The following is an 18,273-nucleotide window of genomic DNA, read 5'->3' as shown; positions in this document are numbered from 1 at the left end:
ACTTTAATAATGTAATGTATTTAGCCTTTAAAACTAACTATAAATAAACACTTACAAAAAATTGTTTAACATCTTTTATACACCATGTAATTAGCTGTTAATTAGTTCAATTAAATAATAATTAAAAAACAAAAAGCTTCTTCAAAATTCACGAGTCACCCTAAATAGGAAACCAAAAAAAAAAAAAAAAAAAAATCGAAATCACCCAACTAAAAACTAAGCAACAAACCATCAGCAACAACAACAAAAAACTATATTTGTATTTGTTTAACAAACAAAAAAACGTTTTAATGTAAAGATTTATGATAATAATAATATAACTGATAAATTGTAAAAGATTAAACAGAAAATGCCATTGAAATACTTGAAGTTCACAGGAGATTTCGCTACATCGCGACATCATTAATTGACAAATTGATTGCTAATTGTTAATTACTTATTGCTTTGCGTTAAATACTGATGTCCTGTCGTGGCCCACAGTTCATCGATGGTTTCCAGATTATTTCGCCAAAGTTCGTCGATCATCCTCCATCCTTCGGCTTGTGTTACCAGTACATAATCATTAGTAGGATCCAATGTATGAGTGTAAGAGCTCATTATAAGACTCTGAGCGAGACGAGCAGCAACACAATATTTCAGATAGCCTAATTCCTGTTCAGAAATCGTTTGAATACTGGTAAAACCGGCTAAAAATATGCCTCCGCTGGATAAATCTTTTGCTTGTAGCATCATATATGCCAATGCTATGCCAAGTTCAAAGACTAAAGGCGATTTACTTGTATCCCCGAAATCAATGACACCGCTCACACTCCAATCTAAGCCATTTTTGGCCAGCGATACAACTATATTCTGTTCATTGTAGTCTCCATGGATTATCTGATGATCCAGTGTTTCTAAGGCACTCAAGACTTTGGATTCGAAGGCTTCTATTATTTCCTCACACAAAGTCCGCCGATCTTGGTCTTCGACAGCATAGATGAAATCCCTCAATTGAGGAACCGATTGTAGCATCCAGAGCGATTTGTGTGTTTCATACGCCGTATGCGTGAAATTCTTTAAGGATCGATCCAATTTCGCTAAAAATTCGCCGCTCTGGAATAGCAAATTCTTCGACATTTGAGCCTCGTGAAACATTTTTCCAGGCAGAAACTCAAAAAGTCGCACTACATGGGACTTGCCACTAAGCTGCTCCACTGAATAGTATTTACCCACTGCATTGGCTATGGGTCTGGGACATTTTACATTCTGCTTGGCTGAAATAATTAAAATGTAGTCAAGTAAGTTTTTAAGATAACAGAAACATTTACCCAAATAGAGCAATAACTGATTTTGTCCATCCACAAATTCAACTTTCTTGGAGTCCAATGAATTAAGAATCTTTAACACGTACCCATGGGGACAATGGGAAACAATCAAAGGATTTTTTATGTTGCTGAAATATAAAAAAGAAGAAACAATAATTTAATAAGAAATCATTACTATTTAGTTTCAAGGAATGACGAAATTTGTAATTTATTCGTTACTTTCTACACCACTTCTTTGTTTTTAAATTTTTACCCACTATTATTTGATTTTAACCCTTATTTACACCACATTAGGTTACTTTCCAACACTACTTTGTTCTGGTCACACTAAACAAGGTCTATTTTGGCGGTAATTTGTGCTCAGTTTTATTGGTGTTTTATTTATTTGTGTAGTTTATATTTGGCCATGGGTATCACGGGCCTGATACCTTTTCTGGAGAAAGCATCCAAGAAGTTGCAATTAAAGGATATTCGCGGCTGCTCTGTTGCCGTAGACACCTATTGCTGGCTCCACAAGGGTGTCTTCAGTTGCGCCGAGAAGTTGGCCCGTGGAGAGGATACGGATTTATATGTTCAGTACTGTCTTAAGTATGTCCAGATGTTATTGTCGTATGATATTAAACCAGTATTGGTCTTTGATGGACAACATTTGCCGGCCAAGGCATTGACCGAAAAGCGGCGCCGGGAAAACCGTCAGCAAAGCAAGAAACGAGCTGCAGAGCTATTACGTCTGGGACGGGTGGAGGAGGCTCGCTCCCAGATGCGTCGTTGTGTGGATGTCACCCATGAGATGGCTTTACGGTTAATTCAGGCCTGTAGGGAACGCAATGTGGATTGCATTGTGGCTCCCTATGAGGCGGACGCTCAAATGGCTTGGCTAAATAAGGCAGAAATAGTCCAGTACATAGTCACTGAGGACTCTGATTTAACACTATTTGGCGCCAAGAAGATAATTTTCAAACTAGACCTAACAGGCAATGGTCTGCTAGTGGAGGCGGATAAGCTGCATCTGGCCATGAGCTGTCGCGAGGATCGATATCATTTTGACAAGTTTCGACGCATGTGTATATTATCAGGCTGTGATTATTTGGATTCATTGCCCGGCATTGGATTGGCCAAGGCATGCAAATTTATACTTAAGACAGAACAGGAAGACATGCGTAAAGCATTAAAGAAGATTCCACAATATCTTAATATGCGTAATCTGGAGGTAAGTTCCTATACAAGGTTACTAGAAACTAGTTACATGTATTTGAGTTTTGTTGCAGGTTGACGACGACTACATTGAGAACTTTCTCAAGGCCGAAGCCACATTTAAGCATATGTTCATTTATAATCCTCTGGAGCGTCGTATGGAGCGACTAAATGCCTTAGAGGATTTCGAGACTGATGTTAGCTTATGCAGCAATGCCGGAACATTGCTTGCAGATAGCCAAGAAGCCTACCATTTGGCTTTGGGCAATTTGAATCCCTTCACGCTCAAGCGTCTGGACAATTGGGATCCGAATAAAGACCAAGCCAAGCAGCCTACTGCAAAGCATGTGAAGCGTGCGAAACATAAAAGTATTTGGCAATCTAATTTTAAGCATAAAGAAACAAAGCCGGCGAAACAAATTCAAACCTCTTGTGCTTTGTTATTCAAAAAGGTCGATTTCAATGGTCCGACCATAGAAGCGGAAATGCAAGCCAATCAGCGTTTGGAGGAGGCCAAGCAAACAGAAGCTGAAGTCTTTAACATATACAGCTGTAATCCAAAGCGAAGGCGAAGAAGCAGTAGCAGCTCATCCACAGAGGAGCGTGAACACACACCACCAGCTTCGCCAGTGCAAAGTAAAAGTCGCCATAATCCCTTTGCCAAGGAAATGATGATAAAGCAGCCAGGATCTCCTGTGTGTGAAAATGGTTCTCTACTGCGTTTACTAAGCCCCAAAAAGGGAAGTCCCATAAGCGGTGAAAGAAGATCCGGCGGTTCCGATATGCCGCGTGTGAATGCTATTAAGAGAAGCATATTTGTCAGAGAGCAGGTGGAAATAAGAAGCCGTTTTTTTTCCAGCAAAACCGATCAATCAGATAATATTAGTGAGCACAAGGATACCCAAAAGATAGATATTAATTCTCCTAACCAAAAATTGTTAGTAGAAGACGAACAAGAAGAAAATCCCGTAACAAGTAAGCAAAGCAAATGTGATGATTCCTCCAACAAGGATGATAACGAAGACCAAGAGGAGACTTGCTGTAAAAAGCCAAAATTTGAAACTCTAGATGAAGTTACCGACTGCCCAGAGCCACTAGAAGACATTATTTTACTATCGGATGATGATGCTGCTAGCTCAGAACGACTAACCCCTCCGAGTAGCCAGGAGACTGACAGTTCGGTTTCTACAAAGTCATCGGAGAAATTTAAAAATTTTGAACTGCCTCAAACCCGTCGAGTGGGTCTGTCCAAGCCACCCGCCAAGACTACCTCCAAATCAACAACAAAGGCTGCCAAATTAGCCTCATCCACTGCCATAGCAAGCCAAACGAAACTCAGCATGTTTGGTTTTCAAAAGAGACCTGTGCTTAAGTGACAAGATTCTTAGATTAAGTCTTATTTATCATTGAAATGGGCGAAGACGTTTCCAACTGCTCCCCCTACTGCTATCTCAACATTTATTGTAATAAACGCAAAACATGTTATTTATCAAAAGCAAATTTTTTGTTGAAGTCATCAAGGTGATTGCCGACCCAACCCGTCCCGCACCTTCAACTGTTTATTCACGCTCAAGTGGATCGACTAACGACTTTAATTAGATCTCTATGGCATGGGGTGTATAAATAGATGAGTTTAGCTCTATATACATATGTGTGTATGCCTCCCATATTGGTACTCTACACTCATCCGCTTGAAAAACGGCGACCTCCCTTGGCCTAGTTTGTTTTCATGTAAAATTTTATCATTTGTTTTGCTTCTGTTTGGATCATTGAAAGCGAGTCGGTCAGACCGGCAACAAAGGCGCGAGAAAAAAGGGCAAAGAGTTCTTTGAACTTTTCAAAAATAATATTTATATATTTATGTATGTTTCTTAAATTGTCTACAAATTATTTTTAAGCATGGCTATGTTGGGTTGTTCACCTTGCATGATAAAGCACCAAAAATTTCTGTACAGATTCTTACTTACCCATCTTCCAGTATCAAATAGTTGCGATCATCGTAGGCCTTTAGCTCCTTGACTTCGTTTATTGAAATGCCATATAAACGTCTCACCAATGATTCCACATCCTCAAGATGTACAGTAGGCTTGATTTCTGAGCCAGGTTCGAGCACTTTATTTTGTTGTTTGTTATGGTTTGTTTCTCCATTTCCATTGCCTATTGCATTGCCATTGGAGGTCAATTGGTTCTCCTTGTTCAGCCTTTCGGCATCATCGTACTCATGATTTAAAGTATATGATTTCGATTTGGACATGTTTGTTAGCTCCACATTATTCCATTGCTCCATTTTTGGGGTGTGCGAGCTTTATCGGTGGCAAAAACAAAAAAAATAAAATAAAAACAAGAAAAACGAAACAAAACAAAGATCAGAATACAACAAAATCTCAAGTGAACGATACGAAATTCCGAAGCAGAATGAATTGAATTTCTGTTTCAATTAAACAAGTTGTTGCTCGGCATCGTCGCCGTTGCCGTTGAGGTACCCGTTGCTGTCGTCCGTTGACGTCTTCTTTGTGTGTCTCTGTGTGTGTGTGTGTGTGTGTGTGAGCCCTGTTTTCTGCTACCCGCGCTACACTGTCTCTTCTGCTATTTTGGTTATTTATTCAATTTTCGATACCCTATCTAACAAGTTGAGTATATTAATTTACCTATGAAACTGGCTGAAATACTCTTTCTTGTCCTACTCACTACATAAATGTTGACAACATTTCATGTAAATCGTTTTACAAAGCAGTTTCTTTTAGATGGCGCCAAAACAATTGAATTACTCGTTATCGGGTTAATTTAATTTAATCAATTACTCAATTGTTACGAGTTACGAGCAAAATATAGTATCTAGAAGTCGACATCCGAGACTTATGTTAGCGTCACCTTTCTTTGTAGTCTATATTTCATCAGTGTTTGCATTTTGATTACGAGACTAGGTATGCCCGATTTTGTTTTGTTTTGTTTTGTTTTGCTTGGATTATATATTCATTTGTGCTTTTTCTTCTCAGATTATTTATTTGCTCAGTGCATTAGGTCTTTCTCATTTTATCAGTTGTCGTATTGCGTTACCCAATCAAAGCCAACAACTCGAAAGTCGTGATCCATTTCACTTAACACCCTTAAACACTGACAAAGCGCTATACCTACATTACTGTGTACATATATACGGTTACAAAACTGATCAGGTATCATTGGACTACCTTATATTAATATGAATATTGACCCCCTTTTTTGTATTACCAAAATGATTGATAAGATGCAAGAGTTAAGTAGTTTTACATACTTCAAATCTACAAATATCTAAAACGTATATCAAAATGAGGCTTGGGTAGTACGAATTAGCCGCCACTAATGTGTGGAACCGTGTAAAAACGAAATGGAATCGAATTCCAATGGATATTAGAGAAAATTTGGTAGAATGCATGCCAAACCGTGTCATTGGACATAATATTCATTTTAAGTTCGGTCTTTAATTCCTACCAAACATGCAAAAATGAGTTTATGTGGTTGTTTTTAGTTTTTTTGATTTAAATTTTTGACTCCACAGGTATTTCTTAAGTGCTAGTGCATTGTCATGGATTCTAGGGTGAAGAGGTACCGAATGCCATACCTCCTGTTCTCGCACTTAATAGACGGTCCTTGTAGTTGAGCTTCAACAATTCTATGCAGAAGCTCTGTCTGGAACCGCTCCAGAATTAAAATTTTTGAGTCAGACGCCGTGCCCCATAGTTGTATGGCATAAATCCATACAAAATAATAAGTCTAAAATATCATATTTTGTTTAAGTTGCTTGTATGAATGGTTTTTATGGATGGCCAAAGTCAGTTTTGTGAACATCCACTTACTTTTGCTCGCCACTGTATCAGAGAACGACTAAGTTAATATGCATGTTTAATCTCAAGCCCAGAGCCGCTTTCAGATCATCGAAAAGTTTATTTAATGTTCATTAATTTACCAAGTCACAGTTTTGAGTAAAATGTGTGAAGTGACAAAAGATTATATTTGCCAAAGTCTTAAACAAATTCTTAAGAACGTTTTTGAAAGCGATATTTATCTCTGCAAGTGAGACAACAAAAACATTAATTTCATGAAGCTTTTATTCAGTCGATTCTTGGTCTATTTTGAATAAAAATATTTATTTTAAAATTATAATGATTTCTTTATATCTCTCACAAATGAAAAAAAAAAACAAATTTGTTGTGCCTTTTGGTTAATGTTTTTTTCACAAATCGTATCGAAATTAATTAAGTTTTTAAGCATTTTCAAAGTGTTTGATCCTATTTTAAAATTAAAATTTAATTGAAATAAATCATTTTGAAATCGGTAAGATTGACCAAAATAGATTTTAAAATAATTCGATAAAAATCCATTATCTTTGCAATTCTGTAAAATATAAAAATTAATATTTGTCAGTTTAGTATTCCTAAACGTTAGCTTTGTATTACCTAAATTTGATCAAGGTCGGATGATTATATATCATATAGCTCCCCCGAAAGCAGTGACTTTTGTTAATAACTTCGTTACTTTAACAATTGCCTGTGCTTTCCTAATTACCGTTGCGACAGGTGCAAAAATTGAAAAGAATTACCTGGCGATCAATCACACAATTTTCCCGACTAAACATAATTTTGAATATCTAAGTGGCTGTAAGACCAACAAATTCATTTTAAACTATAGCTATTTGTGATGTGTAAGTAGCTTCTCAAATTTAAGATCTTTATAAGTCTAGTGTTTAAGATTAAACATAGGATTCATCTGAATCGGCTGAATCACGAATTTAGACAAACAAGACCAAATCGGGGCATAAAAAAAAAACTAAAACAAAACTGAGCATGAAATATAAAAAATACGAGGATACGAGGGTCATTAGCATAAGTATTTCTTAAATTGTCGTCTTAAATTGATGCTTAAGGCAGTATAGACTATACTATATACATATGTATACACAACACTTTGGTTGTGTTATTTTAAAACAACCTTTTTGGAGATCATGGAAGTCCTAAGTGCATCTCAGGCAGTATTAAAAATTGATCTTTAAAAATCAAAGAAGCTAACATCGGCTATGCCGAAGTTTGTATACCCTTGCAGTCCTTGGTAATAATAATTTTACATGTTCAAAATTTGTTTTCTGCTACTCAATTCATGAATATACAAACAAAACAATTTTACTCTCATATTATCACATATGTAAATTTCATAGCATACTCGATTTTTATGAAAATGTTTCTTCTAGTTCTTCTAGGCAATAAAAAATCCAAAAATCGAAAAAAAGCTCATAATTTTTTATGTTTTTACCCCAATTTTACTACTAGTGTCTAGATTTACCTATTATATTATACTTTTCACAAAAAAAACTTCTCGAAAAACTGTGATTTTTCGGGCTAACATTGTAAAAACCCCGCAAAGGTGAAAAAAAATTTAAAACATTAGGCTAAAGAAATACAATTCTTTGATAATGACTTGAAAATCATCTAAAGTACAGATCTATCTTCATATACAGTGGGGGTCAAGAATGTAAAATTGTTGAACTTAGATCCTGTTTTTTCCAATCCCAAGTATCTAAATGAAACAAAAACTACAGTTATTGGTTGTTTCTTGTATAAAGATAAACTAGTCCAAATTCTGTCGTCCCAGCTTTCTTCCCTTTTTGCACTAGGTGGATTTTAAGACAAAATGTCAAAGAAGTTAACATTGGCTGTGCCGAAGTTTGTATACCCTGGCAGTTCTTGGTAATAATATTTTACATTTTCCAAACTCTGTTTCTGTAACTCAATTCATCAATGCACAGACAATTCATCAAGACACGGACGGACAGACGGAAATGGCTATATCGACTCAGCTTCACATGCTGATATATACATACATACATACATACATACATATATACTTTATGAGGTCGGAACCCTCTCTTTATGTGCGTTTCAAACATCTGAACAATTTTATCATTCCTTCTGCAGGGGTATAATAAACCCATTTAGGCTGGTCATTCACTATTCACCTATGTATATATCTATGAATCCTAATTTTGGTTTTGGGACCAATTTGAAATTCTGATTCTAATTTTAATTTAGATACTTGTGATTCGAGAAAATCAATCATTTTGCACATTTTGTATTTTGGAACTTTAACAATTTTAAAAATACAAAATGTGCGAAATTCGTAACCGCTACTGTATGTATGTATGTATGTACATACATATGTACAAAATTTTCTACTGTTTTAAAATTAAATGGATTATTTTGCAGTGTTTTACATATGTATGTATGTATGTATATGTATGTATGTACACATGTGTAATTATAGCACCCACTTACGTGTGAATTAGAACTGACTCAAGTTTTGATTACTCAAATAATAAAATATGAGTGTCTTTAATAGAGTACATACTTGGTTTTTAAAAGATCGTCGATAAGACCAGAGGGGCGATAATGCGAATGCACTGACTATATGTTTTCCCTGTCTACATATGTACATATATAGCCATTGAATTTATAGCACTTCGATTTCTGTTATGTAAGTACCGATTTTGGTTTACTTCATAAGATTCAATAGCAAGTTTTCAGTTGATAATAATAATCCATTCAACGAATCGATTTCATACAGGACGTTATATATGATAAACCGAGATAAACAGAACTCCAAGCTTCAGATTAAAATCAATATACTCTTTACAGTGTAATTGTTTCAATATACTATAAATCTTAAAGTATTATTAAATACAAATAAGAGAATGAGTTGATGAAATGTTTTTCACATTTGTTGGTCAAAACGGGTTAAATTGTATCTGATTTGTAGACAGTTTTCAAAGTATTGGTTGACCTTCACTCAAAATGCAGGTTTATTGCTCATACGCAGTGTTGTTGAAGTTTTCCACTGGCCAAATCGTAACGTTAACACACACACACATCACACTCAGTCAGAAACATAGACACGGTATAATTAATTCAATGAAATGCATGTAAATATGCACAGCTGATTGCTAATGAGAGAAATCAACAAACAAAAATTGTTTGTATTTACATATATATGTATGCATGCTTTGAGTTTAAAATTCTGATGTACATATCTATGTACATATGTAATACTATGTATGTACATATTACCTGTGGCTTTTAAACTGGAATGACTAATTTTCAATCTCGGCTCAATTAGAATCTCAAGGCCAAGGGCTATGTTTTGGTATTGTTGTTGCGTTAACTTTATTAATATGCGTATCAACGAAATGAGAACGAAGGCAAATGAATAAAAGTACGTTGGGCATCTAATTAGTAAAACAATCAAATTTGCATTGATTTGTGAAAATATATAGAAAACGAATGTGTTTAACAATAACAAAAACCACAAATGAATTAACACATTTAAAATAGTTGCAAAGCCAAAACGTTAACATGCGAATGTCAGTATCAATCAGCTGCTGTGCTTAAAAATACCCTACGCGTTAGAGATGACACCTTTTAAGAGAAAATTTTTTTCTGTATATTTTAGATATCGTTTAAAAATGATTTAAACAAAAGAAGTTTTTTTGACCCACATATAATTACAAAACAATAATATATTAATAAACTCAATCAGTTTTCCAAAAATATATATTAATCGCAATAAAAACCTAACCGCCAAGCATGGAAGAAAGCTCACACATATTGTCTTCACTTTTATATGCTCATCTCTATTTTCTCCCTTCTCCCCCAACAATCCGCAATATCTTTCATTTATTTTATTTTGTTTAAGTTTTGGTTGATTAAATTCCCTTTTTTATTTTAATTTTAAATGCTTTAATTGATTTTTATTAATTAAACTATGGATCAATTATATGTGGAAATCGAAATAAGCACCCAAAAAGCTGAAACAAAAATATATACAAGTGTTTCTTCTTTCATGGCATTCTATGTCCTACGCTATCTAAATGAACCAAAGAATATACAGGTGTGATACTCAAAATGGTATTTGAAGCTTGACTTAGTCTTTACTCGATCTCTTTCTCATTTTGTCCTCAGGTTAATTTTGTATCCAATAAAATCAAGGGAGGACGCATAGCTTTACGCAGCTCACAGCTGCAGTTGCATCGGGAGCTGACGGAGCAGAATATAACATGTCGCGAGGCCGCTTCACTGTCTGCCATAAGGGATCTCCGATTGCCCATTTATGCCAAGGATGGCAATACCTATATAGCTGGAGCTTGTGCTGTCTGTCGAGAGTTGATTGGAAGGCAGTCGAATGTGGAGCTCTCCAAACTGTTGGGATTTAAAAATAGTTGCCTGCTGGCCCCGGCTGAAGCCTCTATTTGGACACGCTTCTGTGAGGTGGATGTTGTTCAGGCTGTTAGTCGTCTACTTGAGGGTCAGGAACTTACGTCTGTTCCTTTGGAGGTGGTGAGGTTTGAAAAGCATATGAACGAGCCGGTTCGTATGCATAATATATATAAACAGGCTCGGGACCAAGCCAATCAGATTGATACTAATGGCCCAAAAATCAAACGGAAAGAACGGGTGGTCATTGATTGTTCGACACCCAAAGAGAATTTGCTTATCGAACATCGTTTTGCCGAAGGTGTTAGCTTTACCATTGCCGATTTAATCCTGTATCCCCTTATGAAGATAATTTTCCAGCATTGTGACCACATGTTGCAGTATTTTCCATTGACTAGCACATGGTTAAGTGAGATTGACTCATTCGATGGTAATTGCTCGAGAATATTGCAAGAGTTAATTATCTCTGCAAAAGTGGAAAAGAGAACTGAGGTCTTAACTATACCCGATTGCCAAGCCAACAGTTTATATAAGGCCGATCCCAAGCGTTATAAGCCTCGAAATCGCATTTACACTAGCCAGGAAGAAGTGGACATAGCTTTGGCCAAACTAGAACCACTTGGCATAAAGTTTTCAAGTAATTCGGAGCACAGCTATGGCCAAGAAGTAATCAACTGGCAAGAAATCGAACCTAGTCATGAAAAGAGTTCGGCATTGCCAGAAAACCGATTGGAAAGGAAGCGCAAGCAATTAGAGAACATGGCTAATGCAGTTATTTCCCTAGCCCAGCCCGGAGATCGCATCGTAGACTTCTGTAGTGGTACTGGTCATTTGGCAATTCTTTTGGCCCTTCAATTGCCCGATTGTATAATTATAGTGCTAGAAAATAAGGCGTTTTCTTTGAGCCAGGCTCAGAAGCGAGCCGCAGAGTTGAAGTTAACCAATTGTGTCTTCTACCAATGTAACATTGACTATTTTGTTGGTCAATTTGACATTGGAACATCGCTGCATGCCTGTGGCACTGCCACCGACATTGTCCTCCAGCAATGTCAAAGAGTGCGGGCCAGATTTGCCTGTTGTCCTTGCTGCTATGGTTCACTGCAACCGATGCCTCACATTTCGTATCCGCTAAGCAAGCAATTCCAAAAGGTCTTGACATTCAACGATTATCTATATATAGCCCACGCTGCTGATCAGGCCCACGATTTAGGCACCAAGAACTGTAAGCCGGAGATTACGGCTCAAGGTCTAAAGTGCATGTGCATTGTCGACACAGATCGTAAATTACAGGCCGAAGAAACGGGCTATAAAATGGTGATCCTAACACGACTTAAACCTGAACAGTGCACGCCAAAGAATCATTTGCTAGTTGGACGTTATGAAAATGTGTAACTGAAATAAATTGAAATGAGAACCTTCGATAGTTTTATAACGTTTTTTATTTGAGTAACATTAAGAGGCTAGGGCTAGGCTAGATTGTTCCAGATGTAGAAAAAATGTAAAGCGAATATTTGCTGATATTTCATCTAATGGATCGTTATGGGTTGTCCGCCTCGCAAGGCCAGCACCAAGTGCAAAACCGATCCGCCTTGCACTTTATAATCCTGCGCCGTTTTGTCATCGTTCCTATTGGGAAATATTGAAAGACAGTTATTTCTGAGGATCCATTGGGTATTGCAGGAATACTTACATTTGTTTGCCGGAAAAAATTAGACGCTGTTGCTGCGGTGGTATACCCTCCTTTTCTTCCACACGCTCCTTGATGCGATCCACTTTATCTGTGGGTTCAATGTCAATTTCAATCTCTTTGCCAGTCAGAGTCTACCAAAAATGAGATAGAAATATGTGTAATTCCTCTAACTGTATAAATTTTGGGTTTTTGTTGTTGCGATCTGGCTGATGCTGACGCATGGCGCCTTGTCGAAATAAAGCCGGCAATGAGGAATGAAGTTTGTTGCCTATAATATAATACACTCAACTTACTTTAACTTTAATCAACATGTTATTTGTGTCGACGTTTTTCTAAAATTGATGAAATACTAAAATTTGTAATTTTTCTATTACTATATATTTTTTTTTTTGCAAATTTGTTGTTGGGCTTAGCCGTGTTGCAAAAGAGTTAATTGGTGATGGCATATGCAACACTGATTTGGCTCAGTGTTGACTAGTGAGAAGTTGTTTAACAGCTGTTAAAAGATTCCGTTCACTTTAACAGAATATGTTAAAAGTTTAAATTAAAATTTGAAACGTACATTTTCAAAAACAATTTTTCTTCATCTATATTTTTTCCGATTGGGAGTCACCTTAATTCAACTTCAATTAATTTAAGAAACCAATTAAATTTCAAGATCATAAGTCTTGTAAACCACTTCATCAAAGCATGTAATCAATAGTTTTTTTTGTCTTGTCTTTTTATTAGAATTCTAATTAAAATCTATACTGTTTAAAATATTTACAACTAAATCAAATGCACTTTGATGTTTGACACCTGAGATCTCCATGTACGCTGAGATTCTAAGCGTTTTTCTTCAATTTATTCCAGTTACGTATGGCCTCCCCTATATGACGAATATCTCTTGCATAGGTACGACAGCATCCACCAATAATTTTGGCACCTAATTGCGCCCACTCAGGCACATAGTTGGCCAACGGCACGCAGTGTTCACGACCTTGCCAACCATTGGCAACATCATAGACTTCTCCACTATTGGGATACACGACAAGGGGGATTTGTTCATCGACACTTCGTTCACCATTGAGGCTCTTAAACAGGGCAGTAACAAATTTCGGATGAACACAATTAACACCGACTGCCAAGCATTTGTCCAGGGCGTTCCTCTCACTTAAGATATCCCAGATAGAATTTGCAGCATCCGCAAAACTTTCACCATGAGCTAAACTGGTTTCATCTTTGCACTGGAATGCAACCCAAAATTTCACATCAGGATAGTCATCACAAAGCATTTCGACCAAAGCTTCTGCTTCCATTTGACAAGGAATTGTCTCAATGGCCAGAGCATCCACACCAGCCTCCAGGCAAGCTTCAATTCTTTGACGATGCCAATCAGTTATGGTCTTCGCGGGAACAAAATCTGCATAGCTACCCGTATATTCAGAGCCATCATGCAAATGAGCTCCAAATGGTCCAATTGATGCAATTATCAGAGGAAAACCTTAAAAAAAATAAATGTCCTTGTCAGAAGAACTCTTTAATTTTTGCTAGATATTAACTTACCTTCTGGCACAGCCAATTTCGCTTCATAACATTCAGTGAGATATTTCTCCTTGGCTATATGAGCCAATCTCACAGTATTCTTTATCAGATCAATGCTTTGCTCCTCATCCAGCTCCAAATACTCCATATAACCTTCGACACTGGCCTGATAAGTGTTCGTCAATATGATATCAGCTCCATCTAAAATAATTAATTGTTGCTAAGTGAAATCTAATCGATTCAGTTTCGAAAGGGATATAGCTTGCTGTATCGTTCAAATTAAACACTAAACATTGTATCCAACGGAAAAGTGTGCTAATTGAAAGATATAGTCACAAAACTCAGTCTTAAACATTTTATGAACTATTAGACTAAAGTTGGTTTTATTTTATTATTTTATGTTGTTAAATTTAGAATAAAGAAGTCTGGAAAGGCCGTAGTAAAGAAAATCTTAGCATTTTTTTTTTAATTTTCGGATCAGGATCAGATCTTAAAAAAGCAATTTGTAGAGTGACCAGATATTACACTTTCAAAGTCGAGATCAACAGGATGCTGTAAGCTTTTTACTGCAAACTAGGTCAGTTTTTTTCTTCTTCTTTTGAATGCAACTTACTCTGCAAAAAGTCCAGGTGAGTATTAATGACAGCACTCATATTAGTGGAATTGAAACGGGCACTCCACAATGGGTCACCGTCCACCGAATTGCCAACATGTACGGTCATCTGAGTGCCAAAACCGCCATCTTTAACCAAAACCCGCGTCAGAGCCATATTCACAAGTTGCTGGACAGATGTTCCTATTAGCAAATAAAAAGCAAGTGTTTGCCATTTAGGTGATAAGCATTTTGATTACTCTTTGTTTATGGGAACCTTGACATCTGATCAGCAATTACAATGTAACTATAATGACCGTTAGAAACAAATGTCAGCCCTTTACCCACTTATCGCAAAAAAAAAAAAAAGGAAAACGACAACAAATTGTTATCAACAGTTCAGTGAACTTCTTTTTAGTTGGAGAAAACAAACAAATAAATAACAAGAACAACAACATTTAATTGAAATTGAACATTTGCCAGACATGAGATATGCGAATAAGCTCATCAAGACTCACCTTGAAATTATATTTATATCAAGTATAAATTAATCCTATTCAATTACAAAACAAGCTTCGTTTGAATTACAATTGCACTATATACTATAAAGATAGATATTCGCCAAGGGAATATGGTCTGTAGTTCACTATAGTCGGTCCAACAACGTTTTAAGTGTTTTACAATGATGTCGGGTAGCTTTTATAGGCTGCCCGCTGGCTCAGCTGGAGCAGCTCGAGCCTCTTATCAGCATAAAAACAAAATATTAAAAAAAAAGTAAACACACGATTATATATGTATACACATATGTACGTATGTATTAATGTATGTGACTGATTCTGAAACTAGACTGGTAGGCAAGTGCTTTCTGATAAGCCAAGTGCACAGCTGCTAGACAACATGAACATATCCCATCCCCAAGCCATCTCACAGACTCGTCCCGGTCCTTGTACCTCTCAATAGCGAACGGCAAACACTGTTGTATTTCCTTCAAGGCTGATGAAATTGTTTATTGTCAAAGTGCGTGGATTGGATTGGACAAAAGTCCAAGAAAGACTCATGGAGACCGCCCAGTGATTCAATGATAACCTCTATACAGCCCAGCCGGTGCCGACTAGACTCACTCTTCGAGAGGTTTATTGACTGCTTAGAGGGTATCAATTGGGTATTAATGGTTTAGTCAAATGTTTTAGCCTACTTAACTATAATATACTTATGTACATACCTGCAGAGCTTGAAAGTGACGAATCTCAATACCCTTGTAGAGGAATGATTTATCACTATCACTTAGCTAAAAAACTACATACATTAATTGAGTTTGTTATTTAAGTTTTCTATTGGTACAAGAATTGATCAAATTGGACGAAAATACTACAATAAGGTGAAATCGGGTTTTGAGGTTCTTGACAAATACTTTCTCTCATTTCCCCTTTAAAGGATAAGCCAGTGGTTTGAATGGTCAAGAACCATAAAAGACTACAAATTTCGGGAAGCCCAAAGTTAACTTTTTTGATATTTCAAATTTCAGCTACTTTTATCCAATCCCCCAAAATTGAAATAAGCTTTAATTGTAATTTAAATATCTTAAACAAACTCTGTTAGGTAATTTTCGAAAAAAGTGGTTTTAATTGATTAAAAACTATTCTTAAGTTTGTATATTGGCAACTTCGAGAGGATCAAAGTTAAAGAAAGGCACAAATTCATGTAAGATTTCAATATAATGCAGTTAAATTAAAAAATTTAAAATTCAAAATATAATGCTATAAAAACAATAACATTTTAAATTTAAAATTCGATAGATTTCTGATTATATTTATTACTTAGGATGCAAATATTTGGCATAAGAGAAAATAAGTTGCACATTTTTTTGATGTATTCGATTTCGAAAAGTTGAGGGTACTTAGTCTACCCTTAATCTTAAAGTATATTAATTTGCACTTGTTTACCCAGCAATGTGACATATCTGCGCCGTCTCGCACTTGGCTAGATTCGTTTTTCTTTTGCTGATTAGACACAAATAAGCATAAATCAGCTTGTTTCAATTCCCATACATGTGCACCTTATACTATATATGAACAGATTATATATGGAGATATGAATTTATATAAATACATATATATGTATGTATATAAATGTTATGGTGTATACATATAGATAGATGTATATAGGTCTAGGTCTAATAACATAAACTCGATTTCGCATTTAACAAGGCAACAAAAATTATATTTGATTGCTGGCTCCCGCAGCCATGGTATCAACAATTCGGCGGATTTGCTCAATATCGTCCGGATAGACGCGACAACAGCCGCCAACAATGCGAGCACCCAGTTTAACCCATCCAGGAACAAATTCGACAACATCTTGGCCAGAGCCAATCCATTCACCGGAAGCACTATCGTAAATCTCACCACGATTGCTATAGACAATAAGCGGTATACGGTCTGGACCGGCCAGAGAATTAAGAGATTTAAATAAGTTGGAGACAAAATTGGGATTGACACAGTTTACACCAATGCCCAACAATCGGTTTTCTTGGCTAGCGGCTTGCACCATCCTCCAAATGGTGTGGGCAGCCTGGGCAAAAGATTCTCCATTGGCCAAGGAAGTTTCATCCTTAAAAAGTAAGTGATAAAATTTTAAACACAATTAGGAGACAAAGTTGACTCTTGCTTACCCGACACTGGAATGAAACCCAGAATTTTACATTGCTATACGATCTTAGGATCAGTTCGGTTACTGCTTTGGCTTCTAGCAAACAGGGCATGGTCTCCACAGCCAGTCCATCGACACCGTTTAATAGACAGGTGTCAATTCGAACTTTATGCCACTTTTGCAACAATTCCGTTTGCACCTGGTCGGAATAGTTCCCTGTATATTCGGAACCATCATGCAAATGTGCGCCATATGGACCGATGGAGGCCAAAATTAATGGTAGTCCATGCTCGATGTGGCGTCCCTTTGTTGCAGCATCCTTCAGATAGTTGTCTTTGGCCTGTTGCGCCAGGTTTACACTTTTGGCTATCAGCTCTATACTCTTCTCCCGTGTAATTTGAAGATGCTTCATGAAACCCTCCACGCTCGATTGGTAGGTATTAGTTAATATGATGTCCGCCCCGCTCTGTAGAAAATCCACATGAGTTTTTATCACTGCCTCAGGATTGGAGGCATCGAAACGTGAACTCCACAAAGGATGACCATCGACCTTTTGGTCCAGATTACGACTCAATTGGCTGGAAAAGCCACCGCATTTCACCAATACACGGGATGACCAATTGTTGCTGCTGCTGCTGTTGCCGGCGTCCATTTTGTTTCTACGTGATATTGCATATACTAAACTTTAGTAACTATAGATATTAGCTTTTTATAGCACGATTTTCTCTTCCACTTACTTGTTTTTTGTTTTTTTGTTGTATTTGCTTTTAATCAGATATACGTGAGATTATGAGTTTTATTTCTGTTTTGCTTTGTTTTTGTGAACAGCAGTTTTTAGAATTTTCCCCGTGGGCCTGCCAACTTGTGCAGCTTGCACAGGGGCGGAAATGCAATTTTCGGTGGCTTATTTGTCGTTCGTTCCCAAAAAGACAATGGTTATACGGGCTTCCATTATCCCTATTATCCGGGATAAAGTTGAGTTTGTTTCCATCTCTCGGTTCAAACTAAAGTTTTTTCTACACACATGTTAAACGATGTGTATTTGTTTTTGAATTGATTCAAGGATATGTATTTTTAGAATTGTAA

General features: G+C 36.6%; 6 protein-coding genes across 8 annotated transcripts; 2 read left to right on the top strand and 4 right to left on the bottom strand.

Annotated features, from left to right (window-relative positions):
* Positions 1 to 256: 256 nt before the first annotated feature.
* On the bottom strand, positions 257 to 9,839 carry LOC137572331 (hydroxylysine kinase). 2 transcript variants are annotated; one of them, XM_068284077.1, is made up of 4 exons: positions 9,590 to 9,839; positions 4,466 to 4,801; positions 1,308 to 1,432; positions 257 to 1,253 (listed from the first exon to the last, which is right to left on the bottom strand). In XM_068284077.1, the coding sequence occupies exons 2-4, from the start codon at positions 4,783 to 4,785 to the stop codon at positions 433 to 435; spliced, it is 1,266 nt and encodes a 421-aa protein (XP_068140178.1). In that variant the 5' UTR covers positions 4,786 to 4,801; positions 9,590 to 9,839; the 3' UTR covers positions 257 to 432. The 2 variants fall into 2 exon arrangements, with proteins under 2 accessions (XP_068140178.1, XP_068140179.1); XM_068284078.1 differs by lacking the exon at positions 9,590 to 9,839 and adding an exon at positions 4,982 to 5,253.
* On the top strand, positions 1,634 to 3,998 carry tos (Exonuclease tos). The gene is made up of 2 exons (XM_068284076.1): positions 1,634 to 2,514; positions 2,573 to 3,998. The coding sequence occupies exons 1-2, from the start codon at positions 1,711 to 1,713 to the stop codon at positions 3,872 to 3,874; spliced, it is 2,106 nt and encodes a 701-aa protein (XP_068140177.1). The 5' UTR covers positions 1,634 to 1,710; the 3' UTR covers positions 3,875 to 3,998.
* A 306-nt stretch (positions 9,840 to 10,145) lies between the features above and the next one.
* LOC137572249 (glutathione S-transferase C-terminal domain-containing protein homolog) lies at positions 10,146 to 12,153 on the top strand. The gene is made up of 2 exons (XM_068283986.1): positions 10,146 to 10,409; positions 10,481 to 12,153. Exons 1-2 carry the CDS (start codon positions 10,284 to 10,286, stop codon positions 12,122 to 12,124), a joined length of 1,770 nt encoding a protein of 589 aa, XP_068140087.1. The 5' UTR covers positions 10,146 to 10,283; the 3' UTR covers positions 12,125 to 12,153.
* Positions 12,149 to 12,876, bottom strand: Nedd8 (Nedd8 ubiquitin like modifier). Its single transcript, XM_068283987.1, has 3 exons — positions 12,716 to 12,876; positions 12,423 to 12,553; positions 12,149 to 12,358 (listed from the first exon to the last, which is right to left on the bottom strand). Exons 1-3 carry the CDS (start codon positions 12,731 to 12,733, stop codon positions 12,259 to 12,261), a joined length of 249 nt encoding a protein of 82 aa, XP_068140088.1. The 5' UTR covers positions 12,734 to 12,876; the 3' UTR covers positions 12,149 to 12,258.
* Positions 12,877 to 13,125: 249 nt separating this feature from the next.
* Positions 13,126 to 15,198, bottom strand: LOC137572283 (homocysteine S-methyltransferase). Its single transcript, XM_068284030.1, has 4 exons — positions 15,057 to 15,198; positions 14,560 to 14,742; positions 13,968 to 14,147; positions 13,126 to 13,905 (listed from the first exon to the last, which is right to left on the bottom strand). The coding sequence occupies exons 2-4, from the start codon at positions 14,714 to 14,716 to the stop codon at positions 13,247 to 13,249; spliced, it is 996 nt and encodes a 331-aa protein (XP_068140131.1). The 5' UTR covers positions 14,717 to 14,742; positions 15,057 to 15,198; the 3' UTR covers positions 13,126 to 13,246.
* Positions 15,199 to 16,736: 1,538 nt separating this feature from the next.
* Bhmt (Betaine-homocysteine S-methyltransferase) lies at positions 16,737 to 18,177 on the bottom strand. Of its 2 annotated transcripts, none has more exons than XM_068284004.1 (3): positions 17,925 to 18,177; positions 17,210 to 17,870; positions 16,737 to 17,148 (listed from the first exon to the last, which is right to left on the bottom strand). In XM_068284004.1, exons 2-3 carry the CDS (start codon positions 17,837 to 17,839, stop codon positions 16,756 to 16,758), a joined length of 1,023 nt encoding a protein of 340 aa, XP_068140105.1. In that variant the 5' UTR covers positions 17,840 to 17,870; positions 17,925 to 18,177; the 3' UTR covers positions 16,737 to 16,755. The 2 variants fall into 2 exon arrangements, with proteins under 2 accessions (XP_068140105.1, XP_068140104.1); XM_068284003.1 differs by having other exon boundaries at positions 17,210 to 17,846; positions 17,925 to 18,173.
* Between the last annotated feature and the right edge of the window lie 96 nt (positions 18,178 to 18,273).

Source organism: Drosophila tropicalis, unplaced genomic scaffold (genome assembly GCF_018151085.1).
Source record: "Drosophila tropicalis isolate 14030-0801.00 unplaced genomic scaffold, ASM1815108v1 contig_3, whole genome shotgun sequence".
Taxonomy (NCBI): domain Eukaryota; kingdom Metazoa; phylum Arthropoda; class Insecta; order Diptera; family Drosophilidae; genus Drosophila; species Drosophila tropicalis.
The sequence above is the reverse complement of the archived record's forward strand: the minus strand, read 5'-3'. Positions and strand labels throughout refer to the sequence as shown.

What these genes read in the sequence shown, in the direction of transcription:
- LOC137572283 (XM_068284030.1), bottom strand. Translation starts at nt 14,716, where the DNA reads ATGGCTCTGACGCGGGTTTTGGTTAAAGATGGCGGTTTTGGCACTCAG. An exon ending in TCACCTGGACTTTTTGCAGA is followed by an intron (nt 14,148 to 14,559) that starts GTAAGTTGCATT and finishes TAATTATTTTAG; the next exon opens with ATGGAGCTGATATCATATTG. An exon ending in GAAATTGGCTGTGCCAGAAG is followed by an intron (nt 13,906 to 13,967) that starts GTAAGTTAATAT and finishes ATTTTTTTTAAG; the next exon opens with GTTTTCCTCTGATAATTGCA.
- LOC137572331 (XM_068284077.1), bottom strand. Translation starts at nt 4,785, where the DNA reads ATGGAGCAATGGAATAATGTGGAGCTAACAAACATGTCCAAATCGAAA. An exon ending in TATTTGATACTGGAAGATGG is followed by an intron (nt 1,433 to 4,465) that starts GTAAGTAAGAAT and finishes TTTATATTTCAG; the next exon opens with CAACATAAAAAATCCTTTGA. An exon ending in TCAGTTATTGCTCTATTTGG is followed by an intron (nt 1,254 to 1,307) that starts GTAAATGTTTCT and finishes TAATTATTTCAG; the next exon opens with CCAAGCAGAATGTAAAATGT.
- Bhmt (XM_068284004.1), bottom strand. Translation starts at nt 17,839, where the DNA reads ATGGACGCCGGCAACAGCAGCAGCAGCAACAATTGGTCATCCCGTGTA. An exon ending in GGGTTTCATTCCAGTGTCGG is followed by an intron (nt 17,149 to 17,209) that starts GTAAGCAAGAGT and finishes TTACTTTTTAAG; the next exon opens with GATGAAACTTCCTTGGCCAA.
- tos (XM_068284076.1), top strand. Translation starts at nt 1,711, where the DNA reads ATGGGTATCACGGGCCTGATACCTTTTCTGGAGAAAGCATCCAAGAAG. An exon ending in TTAATATGCGTAATCTGGAG is followed by an intron (nt 2,515 to 2,572) that starts GTAAGTTCCTAT and finishes GTTTTGTTGCAG; the next exon opens with GTTGACGACGACTACATTGA.
- LOC137572249 (XM_068283986.1), top strand. Translation starts at nt 10,284, where the DNA reads ATGGATCAATTATATGTGGAAATCGAAATAAGCACCCAAAAAGCTGAA. An exon ending in ATGAACCAAAGAATATACAG is followed by an intron (nt 10,410 to 10,480) that starts GTGTGATACTCA and finishes TTTTGTCCTCAG; the next exon opens with GTTAATTTTGTATCCAATAA.
- Nedd8 (XM_068283987.1), bottom strand. An exon ending in ATTTTTTCCGGCAAACAAAT is followed by an intron (nt 12,359 to 12,422) that starts GTAAGTATTCCT and finishes ATTTCCCAATAG; the next exon opens with GAACGATGACAAAACGGCGC.